At 52.1% G+C, this 26876-nt stretch overlaps 1 protein-coding gene across 2 annotated transcripts in view; it reads left to right on the plus strand.

Moving 5' to 3' along the window:
- RALY (RALY heterogeneous nuclear ribonucleoprotein) overlaps positions 1–19975 on the plus strand; it is a 125193-nt gene extending 105218 nt beyond the window's left edge. For both annotated transcript variants that reach the window (XM_037403004.1, XM_037403005.1), the window contains exons 3-10: positions 697–961; positions 4247–4319; positions 10872–10919; positions 11179–11339; positions 11941–12054; positions 12594–12739; positions 17822–17870; positions 18126–19975. In XM_037403004.1, the coding sequence (XP_037258901.1) occupies positions 706–961; positions 4247–4319; positions 10872–10919; positions 11179–11339; positions 11941–12054; positions 12594–12739; positions 17822–17866 (843 nt within the window). In that variant the 5' untranslated portion in view covers positions 697–705 and the 3' untranslated portion in view covers positions 17867–17870; positions 18126–19975. The remainder of the gene's footprint in view (positions 1–696; positions 962–4246; positions 4320–10871; positions 10920–11178; positions 11340–11940; positions 12055–12593; positions 12740–17821; positions 17871–18125) is intronic.
- The last annotated feature ends 6901 nt before the right edge of the window (positions 19976–26876 follow it).

A 26876-nucleotide genomic window follows, 5' to 3' on the forward strand; every position in this document is an offset into this window, starting at 1 on the left:
CAGCTATGGGAAGCTTGTGGCTTCCCTGCTGATGGCTGCCTGATTTCCAGGCTAACAGTGACACCGCCTGTTTGCACAGATTTCAGCTCAGAGCCCAGCGTGTAAATGCGCTCACAGGCAGCAGGGTGCAGATATCAAATAGGAGCACGTGAGCTGCTTCGTTTCTTAAATCTTTTCATTTGCATCCGGAAAACTCAAGTCCTCTTCCAGCTGCAGCTGCGGATCGGAGGGGATGAGGCTGTCCCTGTGCGCGGTGAGAGCTGGGGGGTGCTGGGCAGGGGAGGGCCCAGAAAGGTGGGCTTGGACCAAGGCACTGAACGCAGACTGCTTTAAAAAGAGCAGTCCTTTGAATTACAACTAAGTATAGAGAGGTAAATGCTTTTGTATAATAGCATTAAAGCTTTTACTTAGATGTAAAATACGTTCAAATCTTGTTTTGTCCCCTAAAAGCAGCCAGCTGCCACCCAGAGGGTCAGCCTGATGAACAGCTTTCCAGCAGGAGCTCTGCGCTGGCAGTGACAGTTGCTCCCCGACACAGAGGGGCTCTCAGAGATGGGATCCCCTCAGCTTTGACTCGTTGGAGTTGAGAAGCTGGTTCCCTCACTCCAGGCTTGCTGGGAGATTTAATCCCCACTCCGTTTTGTAAGACAGGCAGTTCCCTTGCACACCTTCCTGACTCCCGATTTCTTCATTCAGGTGTTCAAGATGTCATTGAAGGTGCAGACAAGCAACATCACGAACAAGAATGACCCCAAGTCCATCAACTCCAGAGTCTTCATTGGCAATCTCAACACAGCAGTGGTCAAGAAGTCAGATGTGGAGACCATTTTCTCCAAGTACGGCCGAGTGGTGGGCTGCTCCGTTCACAAGGGCTACGCCTTCGTACAGTACTCCAACGAGAGGCACGCACGTGCTGCTGTCCTGGGCGAGAACGGGCGGGTGCTTGCTGGCCAGACGCTGGGTAAGTAATTTCTTCAGACATTTTGAGTGTCTGGGTGCAACATGAGTTGGTTGCTCTATAGGGTAAGGTCAAGGGGTGGCCAGTCCAAAGTCCAACTGAGACATGGATCTCATGATGGACCCAGTGATGACTGAGCAGGACCATAGTGACAAGGCAGGTCTGGGGCCAGGCTGGGAAGTCAGGCAGTGGGTCGGGATCAGCAGGGTCTGTGGCCAGGCACAGCCACCGCTGTGCCGGAGCGGGGGACCAGCACTCCCACTGCACAGCTTCAGTAGGGCTGGAGGCTCTGGGGTCACACATGGGTGGGGGTCAGAAGCGGTCGTGGCCATTCAGGCATGTTCTCCCCTCAGGGCTGTGACACTGTGGCCCAAAAGCTGATGTTATGGAGTGTGATTATAGAAGCTAAAACACAGTTCTGAATCACCCCACGTCCTTGTCCTTGGTCTGGTGGGGAAGAGCAAGGGTGGGAGAAGACATTTCTTGGTTCCCTTGCCACACCAGGTCTTACCCTTTGCCTTTCAGGAGAGGTGACAGTCTAACTCGGACTAGCTCAGACTAACTTTAGCCGGCTGATATTAAATGAGATAACTTCCCCCCCCCTAGACACATGAAAGTCTCTGGTCCGCACTGCTGTGTGATAAGAAATAACAAACAAAAAGATCTCAGCGGCTCCCAGCTGCATCTTATTTTGCAGATTGCTCTGAAGTGTCACATGCTGAGAAGCTTTTGTCACCAGCTCTAAGCTGAGAATTGAAACTGGAAGCAGTATTTTAATGAAAAATTGTTACTTCCCAGCCTGCTGTAGGCAGTGGTCATTGGGCACCCGGGAAAGCGATTTGCAGCCCATTCCCACCCTGCTTCTGTCCCAGCAGTCTGAAATAAAAAGTTGCATGCTGGTCTGATCTTTGAGGCTATTTCCATCCGTGGGTTATTCATATACCAGAAACTTCTTTTCACTTCTCCTATGGTCCAGAAAGCGGAGCTGCAGACCGAGGCGAAGCGCAGTGTGCCAGCCCAGGCATCACCCATGTGTGCATGTGGATGTGACAAAGAGGGCCTTGGGGAGCGAAGGAGCTCGTTTTGATGCTCCAGACAGATACTGAAGATACAGCTAAGAGACAGGCAATGCCTGCCCACTTAGCTGAAGAAAGAGATTAAAGGTTTACCGTGATAGGAACTTGTTAACTCTCCTCAGTGCTGGTCCCAGAGGTCTGGCAAGCCAGCAGGACAAAAGGACTGTATTAGAGCTGGGAATCATACCTGTGCTGGACAAAGTGCAAGCTCAGCTCCCTTTCATCTGCCGTCCCTTCATGGGCCAGTCCTACCACAGAAGAGCTCAGCAGCCTTTCCTTGGCTGCTCATGGACCTCTGTAAACAGAGGGACGCTCCCCTTTCAGGAGGGTCCAGCAGAGGAGAGCTGAACAAGGTGATTAGAGAATGTCTTTGCACAAATGAAGGTAGAAGGTCCCCCATACAGGAGAGGAGGATATGCCTGGATATGAGCAGGAGGGATGGATGGTGCCTTGGGGTGGTGGGCAGATGGATTCAGTGATGCAGAGGAGGGAGCCAAAATGGGAATGAGATGCAATATCTGTCCAGGCTGATGTGTATGCTGAACTCTTGTCTCTCCTTGTTCACTGTCACGGGAACCCTGAGGAGTCTGACTGCCCCATCACCACTATAGGTTGAAAGTATAAACCTCCTGGTCTGTCCGCACGCCCTGACGAAGGCTCTGCAGGGCTATTTCTAGCAGTGCATACCAGCAAATTGAGCTCCTTGTTGTCATTAGCCCCCATTGGGCTTTCATTGCGTCTCCCTTGAAGGGTGTTAATCAGCATGGTGCTGTCATTAGCTCTCTGTTTTGCAAGAAAAGTGACTGGCAGCTGGCAAGACACATTGTGACAGCAAAAAGGGTTCACGACAAGGGAACTGGATCTGAGCAGGGGTGTGTTCTGGGGTGCACCAAGGAAGAATTTATTCCTCTCTTCCTTTACAGCAAACAGCATGGCCAGAAGCACTGCATTGCTGGACAGCCTAAGGCAGCCGCATGCGTAGTGCTCACGCGGGCAGCAGCTGCCCGTGGACCTGTCCTGTGACCGTGCACGTCCTCGGTGGCATTCAGCTCGTCTGCATGCCCCTTAACACTTGAGGATGGCAGGGTGGAGGGTGAGAGGCAGCAAAGAAAACACACACGCTGATCTGAATGTGCCTCCAGAGGAGCATTCAGTGCAATAGCTGAGCGACACCCTAACACCACACTTGCTATGCAAGTTTATAAATAGGCCAAGCTCCAGCTTCAGTAGGGATGATGTCTCTTGGCAGTCCAGGGAACTGCACAAGACACCTGGGCAGTGGGAGCAGGTCCATGCTCCTCCAGAGCCATGTCCCACGTGTGCAGCCTGTGCTCCTCCTGCTCGGGTTGCTTCCGCAGTGCTGCAGCTCGTGCTCCCAAAGGTGGTTTTCTTGGTTATTAATGAAGTCATCCAACTGTTCAATTGGGATCATTTTGCAAGCTCTTTATTTTGATGGGGAGTGGACCAGCCTGTCTGTGCTGGAGAAGCCGGCAGGGAATTTGCTTACTCCTGGGCCAGGAAGCGAAGAGGAGGTGAGGCGGCGTGCTCCCAGTAGCTCACCTCTCGCAGTTAGATTGCCAGGCTCTCGGCAGCCTCCGCAAAATCGGATGCATCACTTGACTGTCGTGTGAAAAGCATGTTTGGCACCAAGGCCAAGGAGAGAAATTTCCTCAGTGGATTAGAAGAGCTCGTTCTCACCTCCCCTGGTAGAATATGCTCCTCCAAGATCAGCCAGGGTGGCTGCAGGCGTGTGCCTACAGCCCGTGCAGCTTCTGACACGGCCCAGTCCACGGTGATGCCCGCTGGCTCATGCCTAGCATTCATTTTTATTCTAGAAGGAGCAAGGAATAAATGGTTGGCAGTTAGCAGCATGCAGCGGGCTTATATATTGTCTGTGCCTTATCATAACCGCACCGGATCCTCCTGAGAAGCCTGTTCTGAATTTGTACGTGCGGGTTAGACATGTGCAGGCACTGACTTCAAAAACAAATGGTCAGTAGCTTTGTAAAGGAGGAGAGGCTTGCCGAGTGTGAGGATGTATGTGCCTTCTTGTGGAGGTCCAGCAGGGCCCCAGACGCGCTGGAAGCAGGTGGAAATGTGGTGGGAGGGTGGAGGAGCCCATTCCTGCCGCTGGCAGGGCTGTGCCTCCCTGGCTCCGCGCGTGGGTCCGGCTGGACGTGCCCTGTCACAGCTGCGTGTCCGTTCGTTGCAGACATCAACATGGCCGGGGAACCGAAACCCAACAGACCTAAAGGGCTGAAGAGAGCAGCCTCCGCGTTGTACAGGTAGGTCTCTGCCGCGCCGCCCCGTGTGGCCAGGTCTCCCAGCTGCTGTTTGCCTCACCTGGGGCAGAGCTCAGTGGTCTTCGGGCAAAGGCAAACCCACCAGCACTTCAGCAGCCCTCCCGCCAGCACCCACAAGGCATGTGGTGGGACCTTCCATGAGTCTCTCGGCTGAGGTCTTCCCTTGTGGCTTTCACCAGGCAGATTTTTCCTCCCGTCTTGCCCCTTCACTGGGACTTGGCCCTCTGGATTCCCAGGGGATGCCAGCTGAGGGGAGGTAGACTGCATTACCTGTGCTGATGTATGGAAATAGAGATGTCACCGATCTTTCTATGCAGCTGCATGTATACTGCTTACGTGGTGCTGGTAGCCGTAATGCAAATCAATTCATTCCATACATCTTGCAATAAAGAGCATTTCATTTACTCTTCATCCGTGCCTTGACCGCTAATCCATTTCTGTTGAAATGACCGATATTTCAGACTTCCAGGCTGCCATGCAGATGAAGAGAGAGCAAACGAGAGATGTTTGCTTCCTCCCACAAATACGGATATGCTAAAATATGGGCCAGAGAACTACACTGCTCCAAGCTCCAGCAATACTTCATCCCAGATTGGCTGTCAGAGTTAAACTTTGCCATCTGGACTAGCAGAACTTACGGTATCTCATGGAAAGCAGGGAATCTGGGTTTGCAGTGAGCATCATAAATTTTTTTAAATGTTAGCCTTCAAAAATCACAGCACTATAATTTATAGAAAGGCTGTGTTAAACCGTAAGATCATTTTGCAGAGGTTGGGTTTTACTGTGCCTAACTCCAAGTCTGGATTGGAGGGAGTCAGGGGGAAGGGAGATCTCATTCTGGACATAGAGGAAGCAACAGTGATCACAGTCACTTGATCCACCAGCCCAGGGGCGAGCTGGGTGGTTAATAGAAATCCTTCAGGATGTAGCCTCCCATCTACCTCCAGTAGGTACAACATACACACAGGTTCACGCCATCATAAATTTTCTCAGGTCTTTCCACAAGAGGGACCTGCAGTTAATATAAAACCTTGCTGTCATCACTGCTTTCCCCTGCTCTCTCGGGATCTTCAGGACCTCCCATCCTTCTGCCTCTGGCATTTGCCACAGCATCCCTTTGCACATGGAAGGGCCCCTGGGTGCTACTGCTGAACGTGGGCGTGGCTGGAGGTGCTGCAGATGAGTTAGTGAGGATGGCTGGAAAATGAACTTGTATTTTGACCACGTCTCCCAGGTATTCACATACTGTCTCTCAACATCTTTTGCCCTCTGGCAACACCTTTTTTTGCCTGCACAGCAAGTGTCTGGACAGGATTTCCCGGGGCATTTTGGACCAGGTTCAGGCTGGTGGTGCTGCTGTGCTGAGAGGTGGTGGGCTGGGAAGGGAAGGTGGCTCTGCCTTGGGGCAGCGGGGTCTGCCACCGCTGCACTTGACCTTTGGAGGCACGAATCTCTGCCTTTCCCTGTAAAGCTGGTGCTAACGTTGCTCTGTAGCCAAAAGGAACAGTGAAGACAAGCTGAGCAAGACCTGCACGAGCAACTGAGTGTCTGGTAGCTCGGTGGCCCAAGGAACTGTCTCCAAAACTGACAGACGGAAAGCACTGCTGACTTACCTTCACAGCTACAGCTGCAAGTGGATGATGCCCTTCCAGCTCAGCTGGCATTCGCATCCCTTGTTATACAATATACATACTGTATAGTTGTGTGCATATATATATATATTATATGTATATATATATATCTCCCATTCAGTCCCTGCAGAAAGCTGGTGTCAGTGCATCTCCAAACAGATCCACTCCTCCCACATCTCAGCAGCAATGCTGGGACAGGTGCCACCCTGGCAAGCCTTGGTGCCAAATCCACACAGACAGGGCTGAGGAATAGCCACGGGGCAGGGGAGGAGGCAAGCAATGATACCCAAACCCAGCAGACCCAACATCGCCAGTAAGGATGTGCATGCTGTCCCAGCCTGCAGCTACAGCCCCAGCATCTTGGAAATACCAGGCTCCTCTCCCACATTTCTCTCCCAGCTTCTCCCTACCTTGGCTATTCGCAGGAGGAAGGAATCTCACACCAGACACACAATATTGTAGAAGCTCACTATTGGATCAATGCTGGATTTTCCAAGTAGCTTTCCAGTGGGTATTACTTCTGCTGCTGCAATAATTAAGGTTGTGCAACCATTAGTAGAAGGATGTGAGTTGAGCACAAGGTATCACTTGTGATTATCGGTTCAGGACTGTCAGCCAGTAATTAAAAGCACAGCCGCCCAAATGTGTATTTGCTATTCAGGTCCATGCTCAGCAATAGCATCACAAGCATAATGTAAAGGCAGCAGATACAATTGCCCTTCAATTATGACTATTTGAATTTTGAACCTTTGTGAGTCATTAATAAATGTTATTTAATTACTAAAGAAAAACAAAGCAGAAGAAATGCATCAGGGAGTGGGAGCATCACACTGCTTGACAGAGCCGTACAGCCATCTGCTGCCTCTCACTCTGATTGTCTCTGCTTTATTTTTAAAGGGCGCAATGTCACCAACTGATTGAAAAATGGCAAAAATTATTCCTGTACACAAAGGAAGGCCTGCCAGGTCACTGAAGAACGATCCATCAGTCTCAGGAAGGTTTATCGTACGTGCAGTGAAATTTTAAGGCACGCAATGTCCAGATATAACACCCACGCCAAGGCACTCACTTCTACTGGCTTTTTTTCTGCATTCGTGGTGGAAGACCTGCCTTTTGCTCAGTGCCTGACTTCCAAGGATGCTGGCAAAAGCATCCAGCCACTGCCTCCCTGGCATCATCTATTAAGCCATGTTATTGCAGGGTCATACAGTCACAGACTTCCAAAAACCCCTTATTTCAGCCCGCTGCCTTCCTTGAGGGCTGTCTGATGGTTAGCAGGTATTGAAAATGGCACTGCCAGAGGCTGAGTGTTTGCTGTCCCAAGTCTAAAGGTGGATTCATCTCATGTGAGTTCAGCCCTCCATGCTGTCAAGGCATGTGCTCTGGTTGTCTGGACTCCCTTTGTGCTTACTGGATAAAACCCCCAGTTCCTCACCTGACAGTATTTCAGATGTGCTGTGCCATGACCTGGCACTGCATCTTTACCCCCTGGCTTGGATTTAGCTCTCTACATTCCCAGTGTCTGATGCCAAGTGAGATGAATCCCACTGTTCTGGGGAAGCCAAGACCAGGTCCCCAGGATAATTTTGCCCGTAATTCCTTTTGAAACGGGTGGAAGCATTCAGGGCCAGGGCAGGGGTACCCCTTCCACCCCCTTGGTTTTCACCTACAAATATTAGTAGATGCTCTTGGACTGCCTGCCCTGTGGATCAGACACGCGTAAGCCAGCTCCACTGCCTCTGTCAACAAGCTGCAAAACAGAGCCAGCAGCAGTTGCCACCAGAAAACACAAGGCTGCCCAGCTTTGCTCGCACATTCCCTCCTGCAAATAGCACAGTAACATTTACAGTGTTTGTTAGCTACTTTCTGTACCAAACTGCTGTTTTGACTAGTCTTGAAAGAGGGTTAGTGAGCTTTTAGGCTTCCCCGTCCTTCTCCAGTCCACACCAGGTTGGATCTACAGGTACTTGAGGCTGGGCTTCATCCTTTGGGTGCTGGAGCCGAGCCCAGGAGTGAGGGTCAGTGACGGAGGTGGAGGGTACCCACCCCGGTTGGGGCTTCATTCCTTGTTCCTGGATGCGAGGCTTCGCCCGGGACAGTGCTGACAGCAGAGCAATGCCATGCGATGGGGCTGTTCCCCATCTCTGCAGGGAGCCGGCTGTGTGCTGAGCCCACCGTGTCTGCAGCTCTGGCAGTGGGGCTCCCACCAGGGAGCGAAGGCTTGGAAGAAAAGCTGGCTGAGACCTGGGGCATGAATAGGGTGAGAAGAAAGGAGTGCAGGTATTTCAAACTTTGCCAATGCCCCCAAGCTTTGTGTTGTTTGTGAGCAAATGGTCTAAAGCTGCCTTACCGTGTCCACGCCACAGTGACTTCCCAGCAAGAGCACAGCACGCCGAGGGGAGTTTTTGCCATGAATAAAGACACTGCTTCATCCCACTTGGGAGTCCTTGAGCCACAGGGCGATGCCACTATCTTCTCTTGCCTGTGGCTACAGAGAACATTAGCTCCAGGGCACTGCTGGAGCTAGCCAGAAGCAGTTCACCAGAGCCTGTCAGGATTGATAATATTACAAACTGCAGCAATTTCATTTAAGTTGCATCTAAGGGAAAAAAAAAAAAAAAAACACCACCAAATAAAGAAGAATGGGGGAGTCTGACAGTGTTGAAGCATCCTAGTTCAATTTTCCTTTCAAATTACTTCCTGTTTTGTTTGCATTCTCTGTTTATTGGATTCAAACAAAACTGGAGTCAAACATCCTTGGTGATCAAAATAGATGGCAGGCTGAGGGAAGCATATTTCTTTGAGATTTTCTGTATTTCCAGGTTTCATCCCAGCTTAGAATGAAAATCAAGTTACCAGTCACAAAAATCTCCATGAAAATACATTTCCTCATTCCATACTGCCCATCTCCTCAGCCATACAAACAGGCTGGTTATGTTCCAGCAAGAGCTGATGTGGTAGGTATTACGTTTCCCTTTCAATTTAGAAAAGCACACAAGGGAATAAATCAAGATCGCTCTGTGCCTGGGACAGAAGGCTGCCGGGATATTCATTTCTCCTCTGTGAGCCCAGCAGAAACATTGTCTACAAGTCAGGTCAGAAGGGGAGGATGCAAAGGCTGAAAAGATGTTGAAATTAATCTGTGCTGAGACTCAGCAAAACGGTTGTTTTTCATCATGCAGTTGAATTCGGAAGGCTTACAGTGATAACACCTCCACAGTCACATCTCTGCCCACCCCTCCCCGCTGGCACTGCTGGCTCGGCAGCGAGACCCTGCGTTCGGTGTCCCGGCCAGCCGGCGTGCCCTGAGCCCAGCTTTAGGAAATACCTCCTCGCCTGAAGCCACCACGTGACGTGGCAGCAAACCCCAAAAGAGGCAGTAGCTGCAAATGCTGTCTGGTTGTCCTTAGCCCCTTGCAGCCTTTGGCCCCAAAGGAGCCCTGGTGTCTCCAACCACACGGTGTACTTCAGGTCCCCCCAAGGCGCAGGCTGTCTCTGCATGTTGCCACAGACTTCTGGGGAGCCCAAGGAGCATCCAAGGAGCGTGGAGAAGACCGGTGTAAGAAACCAGCTAGGTACTGAAACTGAACATTGGGTGGAAAGCCCAGTGCCGGCAGCGGCAGGACAGGTGTCCTGGGTCAAGCCTGGAATTTCTGGTCCCAACCACACTTCCCACCGGCTGTCCTGGCCAGCCACATGTTCTTGTTGTCGCTTCTTGCCTAAGGTGCAAGACACCAGATTTATTCTCAGCTACTTACTTGAGCGCTCATCCTTCCCTCTCCCCACGCCCCACTTTCTCCTGGCTCAGAATCCTTCCCTCTCCCCATCAATCTTTCTTCCCATTAGATTTTCTGGGGTTTTTATAAGCTGCTTCAAACAGTTTGACGATGCAGGACGGACTCTTGCTTTCAGGGGCTGCAATAACCATTCTCTTTGTTCAGAGCAGAGAGGAGGCAACATCAGCATAACTTTTTATTTCACCAGCATTAACTCAGCCAGCAGCACACGAGGGAATCAGACACTGTGTTTTGCTGGGAGCAGCTGGCACGTCTGGCAGCGCTGCTCTTCCCTGCTGCTGGGAGTGTGTTGGGACATCGGGCAGCGCCAGTGCTGGCCTTGCCTCTGAAGGCCTGTGACTGCCCGCTGCAGCCACCTGGCATGCATTGCCTTATGCAAAACCAGCTGCAGCAAGAGAGAAAGTGAGTTACGGGTCTGCAGGGAGTGAGAAATGCATTGTTCCAACTTCGGGTTAAAATGCAGCTCAAGCTCCAGAATACAGGCGTGGGCAGTGTCTCACTGGGAGAAGAGAGTTTAAACAACTTTGACAGCAAAGATGCTGAATTAATAAATATCCTCTTATTTCTGACTTCTACCCCAACAATTACATAGGCTATGACAAAAACCCATACGCGGATGGCAGCAGGGCCAAGCCCTCGTGCCAGGGGCACGCTGCGCAGGAGGCAGGACGGAGGGACACCAGCAATGCTGTGACAATTCACCAGCCCTTTCTAGGCACAGCCCGTGCACGGCCAGCCAGGGATGGAGGGGCTGCTCCCCATGCCCCACCCTGCCCTTCAGCACACAGCACACAGCCCCCCGGGCATTTCTCCCACCCCAGTTTGCAGGTTTGAGCCCACCCGCACACCTTCTTGCTCCATCCTGGAATAAGCATCACCCTGTCCAGCGCGTCCAGCCACGGAGCTTCCCCCCGGCTCAGCCCACCCCTGCAGACCCCCGCAGCCGGGCGGGTGCGTGCGCACGTCCTCCCAGGTGGGAGGACAGGGGCTGCCCTATGGAGGGGGGATAAATAAAGGACCGGGGGGGCTCAGCGGGCAGTGAGGGAGTCAAAATAATAAAGCACCAGCACTAATTAACTCGTGCTATCCTGCCTCTGTCTCTGCAGCGGCTATGACTTCGACTATGACTATTACAGAGACGACTTCTATGACAGGTGAGCAGGGGAGGCATCAGCCAAAGGGGTTTCTATGAGGCAGGATCTTCCCTGCAGCCCAGCATCTGCTGTGGGGAGCAAGGTGGGGTGCAGGGTGGCCCAGCCCAGCCCAGCGCGGTGGGGTCCAATGGCCAGGCTGTGCCCGGCTCACCACCAGCGCTGCTTGGGCTCCGGTTGTGGCAGCCGCTGGTAGCCATGGCAGAAATGGGGGTGCTGCAGGGCTGCTCCAGTGCCCCCCATCCTTCCCCCCACCCTCCAGGCTCTTTGAGTACCGGGGCCGAGTCTCTCCGGTGCCCAGGGTGGTTCCTGTGAAGCGGCCGCGGGTCACCATCCCCCTCGTCCGGCGCGTGAAGGCGACGCTGCCCGTCAAGCTCTTCGCCAGGTCGGCTGCCATTGCCAACAGCTCGGCCAAGTTGAAGTGTGAGTATGTGCATGGGCTGGCACGGAGACCGGTGTGCACCTGGGACTGCCACCCCCAGGGCAAGGTGGGCCGGACAACCTTAAAAAACCCAAAACATCTGGAAACAACAGCACAAGCGAGGGCCTTGCAGCTGCATATGCAGCAGGGGCAGGTGCAAGTGCAAGCTGAGGGTGCCAGAGCCTGGGGTCATCCCCTGCAAAGTGCCTGGACAACGGACCCACGGGCTCTCGGGTGCAGCCCCCACCAGGTTTGCTTGCCAGTGCTGTACCAGGCAGCAGGGCAGTGAGGGCTGGCGATGGAGGAGGGGGTGCTGCTGCTCCCTGCAAAGCCACCCCCCCTCGCGTGCCCCCTCGCCCCTGTTAGCTGCGCAGGGGCCTGCACACCCCTCGGGCGGCTGCGGCCAGCACAGGCAGAGGCACGCCGGTGGCATCACCGCACAGCCACCCCAGGCTGCCAGGGGGTTGCTCCTGGCGCGGTGTTTCTAGTTCTTTTTTGAACCTGCTCAGCGAGGTGACGTGGGCCAGGCTGAGGGGTGAGGCAGGCGCCTCGGGTGCTCTGCAGGGCGCTCAGTAAATGCCTTTTTTCCTTCCTTCCTCCAAGTGAAGTGCAGTGAGCTGCAGACAATCAAAACTGAGCTGACACAGATCAAATCCAACATTGATGCTCTCCTGGGCCGACTGGAGCAGATCTCCGAGGAACAGAAGTTGTCCACAGGTCAGCCGGGAGCGCGTGGTGCCTCGGGGCCGGTGCCAGAGCAGCACGGAGTGCGGGGACCCACGCCCTGCCGAGCCACCCCCAAAACCTCGGCGGCTTAGAGCATCCCCAGGCTCTGACGGTGGTGTCACCCCCAGGTTCCAGGGTAGAATCACAGGCCAAAATTACATGCCAAAATTCCCCCAAATTACAGAACTGGGGTTTTAAGGGATGGGATTTTTTTTCTTTTGTCATATAGTTGGGGGGGGGGGTGGGTAGTTTGCTTTTTTTTTCCCCATTATTCTATTTATTCTATCCTGTCTGCCTCCCACACTCACTCCGGAGGGATGCAGAACAATGACCTGCTCTGCCCTCTCCAGGGTTGCTTTAGGCAGCTGCTTCAAAATCAGCAAACCTTACCATTGCAGGAAAAAAAAAAACACCTAGATGTATTATTTACCTCCCAAGTGAATTTGGGGGCCACTGGATTAGTGTCTTCAGTCTCCAGACATTGCCTCCCCCAGCCCCTGATCCCGATGGCTTGGCTCTTGCTCTCACAGAGGTACGGAAGAAGGCAGACAGCAGCAAAAGCGAAATCTCGCAGGAAGACACAGCATCAGAGGCAGAGGCCAACACGGAGGAGCCGCTGAACGGGGACGAGGGTGAGGAAGAGGGTCTCGCACGGGATGAGTGTGAAGATGAACTGGTAAGAGAATTTGTACTTTACATCCCTCCAGCCAGAGGAGTTCAGTAATAGACTGTTGTTTCACTGGAACTTACTAAATCCCCCCCAAAACAGTTTTCTTCCTCAAAAGAAATTGTTGCCGTTAAATCCCATTGATTGTTCACAGCTTGTTCTTCCAACCTGTTCTGCTGCTTGCAAAAGCATTGACCTAGCAAATGCATGTGGAGATGCTGAAGAAACACGTCTGGCTCTGGAAATTCAGACCACACATTTATCCTTGATTTCACAACTATTAATTAATGGTTAAGACAAGTTGTTCTGCTGCCAAATAACTCTAAGATGGATTGAAACATACGGCAAAGACAGGCCATGTTGTATGAACGGCACTTCCTGAACAACATGCATTTGCAATGCCCTTTTGTCTGGACTGACAGCAAACAGCATAAACCTAGTTGTAAGTTCTGAGCAAGCCACAACCACTGTGCATGAAGCTGTACGTCCCCAGCAAGGGCAGCACGCTGACAGCATGCACACATCGGCCCCGCCGGAGTTAGTGCCTTATTCCCTGCCTGGAATAAGGACACCCCCAGTGACCAAATCTTGTGCCTAAAAAGCATCTGGATGGGAGCCCTGTTCTTGGCTACTGGGATGGCCAGGGTGATACAGGGCACCGTGTTACCGCTGACAGCACTGTCATTTATCCCAAATTAAGACTCCTCTGAGAACAGGATCAGCTCCAGACCCAGGCAGAGGGCAGCAGGGTGCTGGGGTGGAAGGACAGCCCTGCTTGCCGCCTCTTCCGCAGGACAGGAGCCCTGGGAAGCTGGGCTGGCTGGCACAGCTCTCCCGCAGAGACCTGGGGCACGTCAGGGCAGCCTCGGAGCCTGTGCCGAGCATCCCCTGCAACAGCTCTGCTGCTTCCCCACCCCGGCACTGTTGGGAGAAGAGTGAGGATGAAGCTCAGCGTCCCTTTCTTCTTCCTCACCCCCTCACCCTGGGGTGACCATACCTCATTGCACTCTCCTATGGCCAAAAACCTCCTCTAACTGGAAACACTTCCCAGCTTGCTTGTACTCTTCTACTCTGCCCTGCCTCAGTCGTGATGGATGAGGGATCTGAACAGGGTCTTTCAGCTGTTCAGCTTTCTGGGGCCTCCTAGCTGAAGTCTGTGACTCCTGCTAAATCTAAGAAGAGCCGACTGAGGGGACACATCGTAACAGGCGCTATGAAGAAGAAAGGCAAAATCTGGCCTCCATCTCTGTGTCAATTAGGATAAGGAAGGCCAGGTTTGAATTACATCAAGGGAAACAGATGGTAGACATTAGGGGGAAACTTGCTGATGCTAATGATGATAAAGCAGCACACAGCCTGTCAACAAAAAAACGTGGAATTTTCTGCCAACAGTGGGATAAGAAAACAGAGCGGACAGACATCTGCTGGCAATAATTTAAGAAAAGCTGGGCTTCATTAAGAGTAGATGAACAACATTACTATTTCAGCTCCCTTCCATCTCTGTTTTCTGTAACTGGTCCTAAAGTGGCATTGAGATCAGAAACATTTAACTGCCAACATCAGACAGGATCACGCGTGCTTAGGATGGGGCAGGTTAACACATGCAGTTTGTCTGCAGGGTTGTTCTCTTAAACGCTGCAAGGCAACTCACAAAAGTCATCCTTTATATTTTGCTCCTGACCTTACAGAACTACACAGTTTTGAGGTCTTTCCAGTTCCTGGGGAGTGACTCCTTTATCCCACATCTCTGGCTTACACAGGTCAGTGTAGCCTGCTGTCCGTGGGCATGGTGCCCGCATCAGTCCCGAAAACCAGCACCTACCCTTGGCTCTGGGGGGCAGTGGCATCACAGGAGAAGGGTCAGAGGTCACTCGGACAGGGCTGATCTAGTAGTTAGTTTATTGAGTTCTAATCAATAAATTAGGTATGTAAAATATTTAATAAGTACAGTTGGGCTGGCAGTCAGTACTCTACTATTTACTACACATAAAGCTAGTATGGGGTACAAAGATTACCATGTAAGCTTACTTTACATATCTTAAACGTCACATGCATGCAAAAAATATCACTTACCAACCCATCAATGCTGGTGTGTCAAGTAAGGGATCTCTTGGCCTCGAGAGGTCCCTCCTCACGGGGAGGTCCCTGCTGCACCGCCAGCTTTTCTGATGTGTTCATGCGGTTTCGGTTGCTTATCAGCCCAATCTCCAACCCAAACTGGTTTTGAGGGGGTTTGGTGCTGGCTTCTCACTGATCGCCTCACACCACAGGATTAACTTTGTTTAGACTTTCTGGCTGAGCTTCTGCCTGGACCAGCGTCCACTTAGTTCAAACAGGAGAAGTGCATCTGGCACAAGTAAGACACAGTTTGTGCAAGGCAGGAACCAGACCTGCCCACACTGGGCAGTACCCAGGTCCCTGCCGTGAACCCCTTCCCCATGGTGACAAGTGGGAAAAGTCCAGCCAGACTCGGGTCTGTGTCCGCCTATAGACAAGGGGAGGATGTCTCCTGGGGACCAGCAGGCCTGAGCATCCCTCTTTGTAGGGGGCTTCACTGAGCCAGAGCTCACGTGAAAATACTACAGCTTGGCACAGTGGTGCTTCACAGTGGTGTTAGCCCCAGCTGGGCGAGGGGCAGCATTTTAGACCCCACGGCAGCCAGGCACACAGTTTCCTCTGAGTGTCAGTGGGAGCTGGGCAAATACTTCCTTTCAGCCCCACTCCCAGTGCAAAGTTGACCGCCCTGGTTTTGTGCACAAATCTCTGCTTGGCCTTGGTGAAGTTTCCAACATCACCTGGGGGAATCAAGTTCAAAACAGATGCTGCAGCCCACAGGGAGAAGGATGAAGGGAGCCCCCCCCTCCCAGCGTGAGTTTGTGCCCTTTTCATAGAGGGTGGGCAGGAAAGGAGCTCTGCAGAAGAAGGATAAAGTAGCTAAAAAAGCAGCATGGAGAAGGCCAAGGTACTCAATGTGCTTTGTCACCAGGTCCCTTGGTCCCCTGCCCCAGGGGGCAGTGAGCTTACACTTGCCTTCACCCTCCTTTTGCTGCTGCTGTGCTGACAGATGCTATTCTAACTCCATCACTGTGCACTGGAGGGGTGGCTCTCTGTTGTTCGTGGGTGGCTCAGCTGTGCTTTCCATCTTCTAGTTTCTGCCTTTTGGTGTAGGAAGAAGCTCAGCTGGGAGCTTGTTGTTCATCCACGCTGGCCTCCTGCCATACCTGCCCTGTCACCAGAACGGGCCATTCTTGTGCGTCAAGGCAGGTGTCCTTGAAGATGACCCAGACGCTCCGGAGTAGTCTCCCATGGGATTTTGCCAAGCAGATCCCTGCATAACCCAAAATCTGCTTTAAGTTCAGGGATTTTATTCTGCTCTTTTATCTTGGTCCCTTCTCCCAGGATAATCAGCGTCAGTCTCATGGTCACTGCAGCCAAGACCTCTCTCCATCCCATCTTCACATCTTTAACCAGTTCCTCCTTGGTCGTCAGTAACAGTCCAGAAGAAAGTCTCCCCTAGTCAGCTGGTCGGTCAGTTGTGTCAAGAAGTTATTTGTGATGCACCCCAGAAATCTCCTGGGTTGCTGGCACCCAGCTCTGCTGCCCACCCGCCAGACGCCAGGGTGGTCCAAGTCCCTCAGCAGTACACGGGCCTGCGAGCAGGAGGCTTCCGCCAGCCATCTAGGAGAGACTTCATATCAGGCAGTCTGTAGCAGATGCCTGCCATGTCACCCACCTTGGTCTGTCCCCTGATTCTCACCCACAAGCTCTCAGCTGACTCATCACCTGTTCCAAGGCAAATCCCTGTGCATCTGGGCTATTCCTTTGCCCAGAGCACATGCCACCTCACCTGGCTTTCCTGAAGAGCCTGTTTCCAGGGTGCTACCTGCCCAGCAATTGCAGAGACAGAGCCTTTGTTCTGTTGCCAGAAGTCACAAGCCTCCAGACTTGGCGCTCTTGGGAGTCTCCAAGCACAGACATCCTTCAAGCATAGTCTCCAGGTGTCCCTTCATCATGCATTGCACTCCTGAGCCTTTTCCCCTGTGGGGTCTCTGCAAAGACTCTGTTGATCTCCGATTGTAAAAATCTATTTACCTCCCCCAGTTCCCTGTAAACCAGCCGGCTGCTAACAAGGTTGGGACCTTGCCCTTCCTTTCAGATTACCTAGCATCCCTGCAGACATCTCCTGGATCCATTTCCATCTCTAAACTAGTCATTGCAAGATTTGGCCTGTGCAGGAATAAAATACTACCCTGAGCACCTAATTCTTTTAATGATACTGCATTGCAGGATGGCTCTAGGAGGGAGACTTTCCCATGCTGTGCTTTCAAAACCACTGTTGCTTGGGGAGTGGTTCAGCACACCAGCGCTATCATTGTGGCCTTTGGAGTGATGAATATTATGGCTTTTACCATTCTGGATGATGAGTTCTGCTGCAAACTGGGACCAGTTTCCATGTTCAACAGCAGAGTCATTACATCATGCACGATTTGCCACTGCAGACTGACTGCACCTTAGCATCCTTGGGCAGTTCCAGTCATGCAGGAATGCCTGTTCCCTGGTGTGGACCAAGTCCCAGATTAACTTCTGTCAGTGCTACAAGGCATGAGCTGTGCAAGCACACACGGTAAACTTGATGAAAGTGCTGAGCATGGACTTAACCTGCCCATGCAGAAATTACACATCCAGTGTAACATGGCAACTCGTGCCACAGGCTCAAGACCTTCCAGGGGACATGCCTGCTGGAGGTGCTGACTCTGGTGTAGCCCAGATCAGACACCTGACTTTACACAAGGGAAGGTGGGATTTCATTTCATCCCAGTCCCTTTGAGGTTCAGCAGGAGCCAGACTTCAAAATCCAAGAGGGAATCACACATCCCAGGTCTGTTTGGAAAAGCCCTTCCGTAATAAGGAGCCAGAGGAAATTTTGGGGTTTGCCTGGGACTGTGTCTGCCAGAAACCACAGCAACGGCTCCCGGTGTCCACATCAGCCATGGTACCAGCTGGCCACCACATGTGAGGTGTCACAGTGTTCCAGGCAGGGCAGGAGGGACACGTGGTGATTTACTGTTTCTGGTTCCCTTTTCCCTCCAGGAGAACAGCCATTACACAGATGTGGAGGATGCCAGACTACAGTAACCAGGTACAGCTCACACACTGCTTTTTAGAGACTGGTTCTGAGCAAAAGCTTTGGTTCCGTGCATGCTGGGGCAGGGGAGCTGCTGCTTCAGAAGGTGTCTTTTCTGCTGATCCTCTGTGTTTTCCTAGCACTGAACCTGGCTGATCAGCTGGGTCACTGATCAGCCCCTCACTCCCTTCCCAAAATCACAAATCTTTGAGGTCCAAGGAAAAGTATTTACCTTTTCCCTGTGCACCCCTCTCTCCGCTCTCCTTGCAGCCCATTCAGAACAGCAGTGAGCAACAGCGTGAGGAAAGCACGAGGCTAAACCCTGTCCTGGCACGCTGAGCAAGGCAAGCTGAATCGAAGTGCTGCTGTCATCTCTACCTGGCATTCAAAAGGAGAAACACGGCCTGACATCTTCCATCCATCTGTAAAGCAAAGACAAAGAAAACTCATCATCCCAGTGAACCCCCACTGCCCTGTGCAATGGCTTCAGAGCTCTGCAGCCGGCAGAGGCAGGAACCAGACCCTGCTCAGTCCATAACTATCACTGACTGGATAACGGGAGAGCAGTTGTGTCACCAAATGAGTCAGAGATGTTATAGAGCTTTTTGTAGGGGAGGAGGGAGAACTAAGCCTAACCCAATAAAGACTTTTATTTTTGTTTTCCCCATGCTGGGTGAGAGCCAGAGCATTTGCTAACTGGGGGAAAAGTACTGTCTCAATTTGGACAGTTTGTGTTCTCACGCTAAAGGTCATGTTGAGGAAGAGGGTGTGGGGTGAGTTGTCCTCCCAGAATGGTCACCTCCTGTCATGTCTCTCTTGCCCCGTGAGCTGCCGTGGGTACACCATCACTTCCGGGTGGAAAGGAGTTGGTGCTGGTGCATGTGCTGTGCTCTGTGCAGCTGCTTAAAGAGAGGGAAAGGGAAAGAAAGCTGCCCACAGGAAAGCAAATGATCTCAAGCAGGACAAACAAAGCATACTTCATCTTCAGTGGCTTGGTCTCCTTGTTCTCCACTGGTAAATCACTACATAAAGGCTGAGCAAGTCTCTGCAGAGGGAGGGGGTGCAAGCACGTATGGATGAGACCCTTTTCTTGGACCAGCTACTCCCTGGAAGGGATGTGATCCACCCACTTCTCCAGCCCAGTGCCAGAGGCATCAGCCCATCCCCAGGGGTGCTCACATCTCCTGCCCCAGCCTCGCTGGCTCTTCACACTGACCTGGCATGCCAGGAGAGTGGCGCCACAGCTCCTGCTCCCGACTGCTGAGGCTCTGCTCCATCACCAGTCCAACAGGCCTGCGCAGCGCGATGACTGGCCTGAGCACAGCGAGACTGGTAATGGCGAACACCCCGAGCACGATGCATGTGGGCGTGCAGGCACCTCCTCACCCACCCAGACTCAGGCTGCTTTTGGCCCGTGCCACGTCCTGCGAGCAGAGGGCTGCAGCAGCCAGCATGCGGCTCGTTGTGGGAACTCCCTCACGCCACAACACCCAAGAGATCTCTCAGCCTTTCTCTTCCTGTTTGTTCCTCCTTTGTGGGCTTAGCCAGTTTTTCTGAGTTCAGGGGTAAATGGGACTGAAACTCATGCAGCACTTTATTCAGATCAGATGCATCCTGCCCGTCTTCCCTCTTCCCTTCCAAAACACACACACACACACACACATCAGTGTTTTGACTCCAGAACGGTGTCCACACCTTCTCCTTGGTCAAACCCTCCCACAAAATGCGCGGCCTCCCAGGTCGAGCGGAGCGCTCGAGCACTCAAAAGCCAGACCTCATCTACGGCATCTGTCCTTGAAGGGTGAAGGGGAAAACAGGTCCTGGGGGCAACACTTCCCTCCCCAAGGGCCATCCTGGAGCAAGCATGGCTCTTGAAGCACAATGTTTTGTTTGCATCTCTTATTTTCAAATAATTCATGAGGGATTAAAGGGATAACCGTGCTTTCCCCTACCTTTTTCCGGTTCCTGTACAATTTACCCTTTGTGTTGTACTGAGCCGTTGTAGAGCTGTTTTCTAGGCTTTGAGAGATGAGCTGCAGTTTTTGCTATGACTGTGTTGCTGATGTTTGGGAGAAAGGTAACCTTGTACATACAATCCTGTATAATAAAAGAAAGAAATTAATTAATTTGCTTTTGCTCTCTTCTCTCTCTGTCATACGTACACACACACGTTTTTTCCTCCATTTCAGACAAGTAAGTCTTCTTTTCCTTTCTAAGCTTCAGCTCTGCCCAGGGGATTTGCTTTCCCTTACACAAGGTATATCCCAGCAGGCTGAGCAAAATCTCTGGGGTTCTAAGACTTCTCCTCTGGAGGCCTCGAAACTCATCTGATGCAGGAGAGCAGGGGACAAATCCAGGCCTTTTAATCTCTGGACTTTGCACTGGTCCAGCTCTGTATAACGGACTGGAAAAATGAGGCTGCTGTGCCAGTTTGCAGAAGCCACTGGTGCTCACAGATGCTCCTTAGGCACAATGTCTTCTGGCCATCTCCCCAGCCCCTTCCCCAGCAAAGCTCATACCAAGTTGCCAGCTGTGCACGTGTTCACTGGAGTAATCATCCAAACCCTGGCACGTGTGGCACCTGAGCTGTGTCCATCCATCCTGCCATCAGTCACCAGCTCACTCCAAGGTGAGGAGAGCAGCACCGTCAGGCTGATGGCTGGGCGTCTGCAGCTGGGAAAGAGAAGGAAAGATGGAGGGGAGGGAGGGAAGAAAAAAAGCAAGTCAAAAAGATTAGCTATCAAAATCAGCCCACCCTTAGGTCTGTTGAGCCAGGTGCCTGGGCTGCAAGACCAGCCATTGGCTCGGTGCCTCGGAGAGGGCAGAGCGCACCCTGGCTCCGTCCCACCCCGAGCCCCTGCCTCACCGGCCACACGTCAGCCTGGCTGGGCTGGACCATGCAGCTCATCAGCCTCAGGCCACCAGAGCACAGTCAAGGTCTCTAGCAAACAATGGTTTGATTCGGTTATTTGCGGGTCTCCTAGCAAACAACTGGTTTGATTTGGTTATTTGGGGGAGAGAGTGAGGGACTTTGTGAGCTCTTACACAGGCCCCCGTACAGTCATTAACTTTGCTCTTGGCTGTAGATGGGGCTTCAACAAAGTGAGTTCTGGGGGTTTGAGCTTACCAAGTTCTGTACGGGACCATCCAGAAAACCTGCGCATGAAGAGGCGAGGGCACAGCAGTGGGGTGGGCAAGGGGCTGCACACCGGCCCTCTCACCCCTTAAGGCCACAATGCAGCTGCCAAGTTTCCTGCTGACTTTGCTGGGTCCACCAGGAGAGGAGGTGTCACCCCCTCCCTCCGAGCACTGCTTTCCCAGGGACAGAGAGGGAGGGCAGGGGGAAGGGCAGATGCCCACTGCAGGGGCACAGAGCATAAACCGCTCACCATTTCATAGTGAACGTGCAGAGTGCAGGCAAAGCCACCAGCGCTATTTAAGCGTGCACCTGAGCTCCTGTTCCCCAGCTTCCCCATCCCACCTTTCCAGACACTAACACACACGTGAGCTACTGTGTGGGGTGCTGCATGCTCAGAGCACAACGCAGTGCTTTAACCACAGCCCATCCATCCTCATCCTCAATCCCAGCCCAAACCACACTCTGCTGTCACAGGGAAGCAGACCACAGTGAAGAGCAGAAGCCCTATTACTGAGCTTGTCCAGCTTAACAGAAAGATGTGTGGTCCTCTCCAAGGCATTTTAAACATCCATGACACAAATCTGTCAGACCTCATTACCTCTTGAATGAATATAAAGGGGTCCCACCCTATGTGCACCCAACCTCCTTTTCCATGGTCCAGAGTCCCTCCAGAGTCATTTCCTGTAATTGTCCCTGCCCTGCTGGGATGTGGGAAGACAAGGGCTGGGTCAGTCCATTCTCCCCAGCATTTCCCCCAGGGCAACATCTGCACATTCTGAAGAAAAAGGACCAACATAAACGGAGCAACTCATCTGAACATAAACAGTTTCCATCTTGTGAATTGAAAAAAAAAATGCTTTTGTTAAAGGCTTTCCCCACCACCCACAAAGACAAGATCTCATTACCAAGTGTCCTGGACCTCACCTGGCTTGTCACATTTGCTGCTCTGCTTGTTGCCATCCCATCTGCGCTTGGAGGCAACAGCAGCATGGTCTTTGTTGGAAACAAAACCAAAGGTCTCAATCCCCGCTGCCTTGCCTGCTCCTCTGCAAAGGAAACATGAAATGTATGAGGTTGCCAACACACTGGTGTGCTGCTCTGGGTGGGAATAGCAGATGTATAGGAACTTTTGGTGCTCTGCTTTTTCATGTGCCTCGGTAGTCATTAGAGCAATAGAGCAGAGTTACCCCAGTCCCAAATCCTCCTTTTATTGTGCTTCTGGGCATGGAAAGACAATCTGTTGGCCCAAAACGCCTGTAATCTTGCATTCAGTTTGAGTCAGGAGATGCAACAAAAGCCCCCCCAGGCTTTAATAAATCCTATTAACTTTAATGAGCATCACAGTTAAAATCCACGCAGCACTTTGGAAATACTTCAGTTATTGCAGCTGTAATAGGGCCCGTTCTTTGGCAAATTTGTAAAAGCTAGTGACTGCCTCTGTGAGAGTTGTCATATCCCTCCTGCACTGTCTTCCCAATATCCGCAGAAGATTTAATTCCATATTTTGACTCTTCTCAAGAAAGTTGTGGAAACATTTGGAGATGTGGTCGAGAACCCCAAGGGCTCCTGGTGGAGTCTTTCCATCCTCTGCCAGGAAAAGCCTCTCAAGCCTTGGCCAGGGACAGCGCGATGCCAAAGGAGCCGGCCACCTCCAGACCCGCTGTGCGCGCCCGGCAGTGGCTGGAGCAGCCGTTCCTGCCTGCGCTGAGCCCCATGCACCAGCACTGCTCACGGACCCATCGCAACGGCGTGTGGCCACACAGCCTCAGAACAGACACACTGTATCAATTTAGCAAGAAAATCCTCAAGTTCAGCACCCTCTCATTGCCCAGACTTCCTAGCTGGTGGATTATTTGCTCTGACAGGTTTGAGAGGGCTCCTCAAACCCAATTTCCTACAGGCCCCAGCTGTCACCCCTTCCCTGGACTCACAGCCCCAGGGAGTAGCCCAAACTAGTTGCAAAGACGACCCACAAAAAGCATGACTGAGATAGACAAGATGCAAGAGGGGGAAAAGGGAAGGATAAGGGTGAGAGATACAGGCAGGGGCGGGAATGAGGGCCCCCAGCACGTGAGCCTCCTTGCTGCTGCCTTTACTCCATTTGCAAGCAGATATCACCGGGGGTGAAGCGTGGACTGACGCTGCAGCCTGCCCCATCTGCTCACCGACCACTTCTTCACCCCTCCTGCCCCGCCGGTGGGCAGCTCCTGCAGCTCCTCCTCAGCCCCCGCAGCTGCATTCACCGCGCCGGGCAGCCAGCGACGGCCCCGCTTGGCTGTGGGTGGGCGCGAGCAGCCGGCCGGGGATGCTTTCAGACCACAGCCAGCACAGCGTAAGCAGCCCCTTGACGCCCAGGTGAAACCCACCTGCATTCGGACCACACCTGAGACCTGGGAGGCTTTGGCAGATTTAATCTGCACATCTCCTTCAATAAAACTGCTGTGGGTGCAACAGGGTGGTGACACTTTACATATATCCATTTAAACTGCTCGAAGACCAGCCTGGCTGCGGGGCCTAGGGATGCAGCATCCTGCCCCATCACGCTGCGGGAGCCCGGCAGCACAGCAGACTCACCCTCACAGGCAGGTCCAGCCCCAGCCACGGGTCCGCAGAGCTGCAGGAGCAGCCGGAGCGCGGCAGCACCACAACGCCAGAGGCCAAAGCGGCGATGGGCAAGTGCCACCAGAGCTGGCTATTCATCCTGTGTCACTGAGGGAGAGAGTGCGTGCGCATGCTGTAAACACAAGCAATTAGTAACTTGTTTGTATATCAGCATCTAATATAATATTTCAGTAAATTCAAAAATAAAAGTGAATTTTAGTCAAAGAGCTTCATGTGAAAGGAAGGGAGGCTCGGCAGGCAGCAGGCAGCCAGCAGGAGGAACAGGGGCAAAAGAAGAGTAATCTTAAACATACCATAATGAACTATTCTTTGTACCTAAAAGCTCTTCTAAAGTAATTTACATACACCTGGATATTGGGTATGAAGAGGAATCAGAAATCATTCTCACGCACCCAGAGCACTTCTGGCTGATACAGCCTCCTGGGACGTGCATTTGCATTCAAAAGCTTAAAGTTCAAGAAACACTAGAGATAAAAGGAGAAACAAAGATGCATTAAGAGCAATGTGGGAAGGTGGATTTAAACTAAAAGGAAAGAAAAAAAAAAAGCAGGAAGAAATTAAGAGAAGTAACAGCACAGGCACTCGGCCCTCCAGGATACCTACAGCCCGAAGTGCCACCTGGCAGACAGGTGTCATCAGGAAGTCTTCCCGTTCTCACAGCTTGGACACGCAGGGCATCCTAGGAAAAAAGCAGCACAGCAACTTGAAAGGTATCCAGGGGTTATGGTGAAGTAAAAATGTAATTCATATCACTTTTACTTGTAGTCATTTGCCCTCCATCTATTGCTAACGAGCCTGGCCTTAAACCCCACCACAGCGATCTGCTCACCTGACGCCGGGGCAGCCCAGCGGCTGGTACCCAGCAGCTGGTACCCAGCGCCGTGGCCTGGGCGCCCCTGGCAGGGGGCAAAGCTCAGCACCCTGGCGAGGGGACGCAGCTCCCGGGGCCGTGCCCGCCATGCCAGTGGGAAGCCCAGGCTGGGCAGCATCTCCTGCCAGGCAGCAGCTCCATCCCTGGGGCACACAGTGGCTGGTCTTTCATCTGATGTTTCCCCTCCTGTCCCAAAAACAAGTGGTTGATTGAGCAACACGCCCTTGCTCCAGCCTCACTGCTTACCCGTCACATACCTGCACGGGTGACACAGTTCTCCCAACAAGGCCACCACACATTTCTCTTCCTTCCCTGCAGCACCGGGAGCATCCCGCAGGCTGCGGGGCTCAGCGCTGGCTGGCACAGGAGTGTGGGGATCGGGGCAGTGCTGCCCTTGCGGGGACACCAGCACCACTGGCCCCACCACAGCTGAGATGAACGGTGCCGACACTGCCAAACCAACACCAAAAGTCAGATTCTTCAGAACCGTAATAGCAAGAAGTCATATCCATGACTTGGGCTAACTGCCAAAATGCCCTATACACGCAGAAAGCAGAACGCGAGGCAGAGCCACGTAGGTCCAACCTACCCCTGGCCGATCCCCACGAACACTGAGGGAATCCAACACCTGCAGAGCTGAGCTGCAGGTCCCCTTTGCACTGCTGAAAAAGACCAGGAGAGGCTTTCATCAGGACAGGCTTGTCCTGGTACGCCGACCACCACCACTAACCTCAGCGTTTCTGGCTGTTTCCCTCCAGGGACACCAAACTGCCTGTTTTCCCATCATTTGAGTCCTTCATGTTTCTGGGGAAGAGTGAGGTTAGTGGCTGAAAAAAAACACCAGTTAACAAGACAGTTCAGAAGCAGGATAAGTCAACCCAGACTTACCACCCGGGGTCACAGCCCAGCACATCCAGCCTGATGTCCTGTCTCCGGCAGGGGCCAGGAACAGGATGCTCAGGGAAGAGCTTGCACTGGAGCAGCCAGGGTTCAAACCCACGTATTGTGAGGGCAACCACTTGTCAAATGGAAAGCTACAGAAAATGACATTCTGCTACTCTGGCAATGTAGGACTAACCTTTACTATGGCAAAACCAACTTGAAAACAGAAACCCAAGCAATTATTCTGGAAGCCGGTGTGGCTTTGCAGTTTGTTGCCCATACAGGCTGAAGCAGAACTGGCAATTCTTGTGCAGCTCTGGTTTTCTGCTAAGTATCTGCCTTCAACTCTTTCCAAAGCTTGGCATCTCACTTGCTTGGATACTCTTCTGTTAGTCTGGTAATCTGGAATAAAACTCTAGGAAAAAACTGAACAGAGGGGCAGAAGAGATAGCTGGAGAAACATTATTTAAAATATTAACAGAGAAGTTCTAATGAATCTTAGCTGTCAGCACCACACTCAACTTCACATTCGCTTGACTTTCAGAGCTTTCCTGCTGTTTCTATTTCTGTACCTCCTCCACTAAATACCATCATATGCACTTCCACCTGACTGCAGCAGAACATCCCATGCAAATTGTTACAAACCTTGTCCTGTTTTCAGCAGCAGCTTTGAAAATGTGCTTTTTCTTCTCCTCGCTTACAATCTTAGGTGACCAAGTTTGCAGGCCCACAGCTGACACAAGCCAGGGACCTCAGGATGTGGTGTACCCGTCTGGAGGACACAATGCACTACGACCGTGCACAGCACTAACCAGACATCCCCCACTCTCAGTGGGAACTTGTAATACACACTTCTCCTCCTTTATACCGTTTCTGGTTATAAAAATATCACTGCTTTGATTCAATCCTTGCCTTGGCTAGAAGCTTCTGTGAAGTTTGGTCTCACTTATTTTCGTAATAGTAACCGGTTATTTCAGCACAACACAACCACCCCACCCCGAAGGCAGCTGATCCCGCTGCATCTGCACTGACCAGGGAACTAGATCTGTTTTCATGTTGCTGGTTACTTTGGTGACCCATGCAAGGTCACCTAACCCTTAGAGTTCCACCCCTCACTAGGCAACAGAAATGAAAGCACTTTCCTGGCAAAAGTGGGTTATAAAGAGAGTATTCTTCTTACAAGGGTATCGGTAAATTCCAAGTGGACTGACCGCAACACGGCTTCTTCTGTAAAGCTCCCCCAGGACCTCCAGTGACAAGTCTTGGGAGATTTTCATTTGCACACTCTGGGCTGAAAGATGTATTGCATCTTTACTGCCAGAAAGGAACAGATCTGCAACAGCTTAGATTACTGAGATAAGGTGTATGAGAACTCCAGGCATGGCAGGAGCCTCGGAGAGAAGCAACGCAGCTGCATCACTGTGCTTTTTGTCACCTCCCAGGCTCCTCCCCAGCCCACTCAAACAGGGATCCCGAGCCGCTCTGCAGTCTTCCAGTACCTAAACAA

This window comes from Falco rusticolus, chromosome 10 (assembly GCF_015220075.1).
Source record: "Falco rusticolus isolate bFalRus1 chromosome 10, bFalRus1.pri, whole genome shotgun sequence".
Taxonomy (NCBI): domain Eukaryota; kingdom Metazoa; phylum Chordata; class Aves; order Falconiformes; family Falconidae; genus Falco; species Falco rusticolus.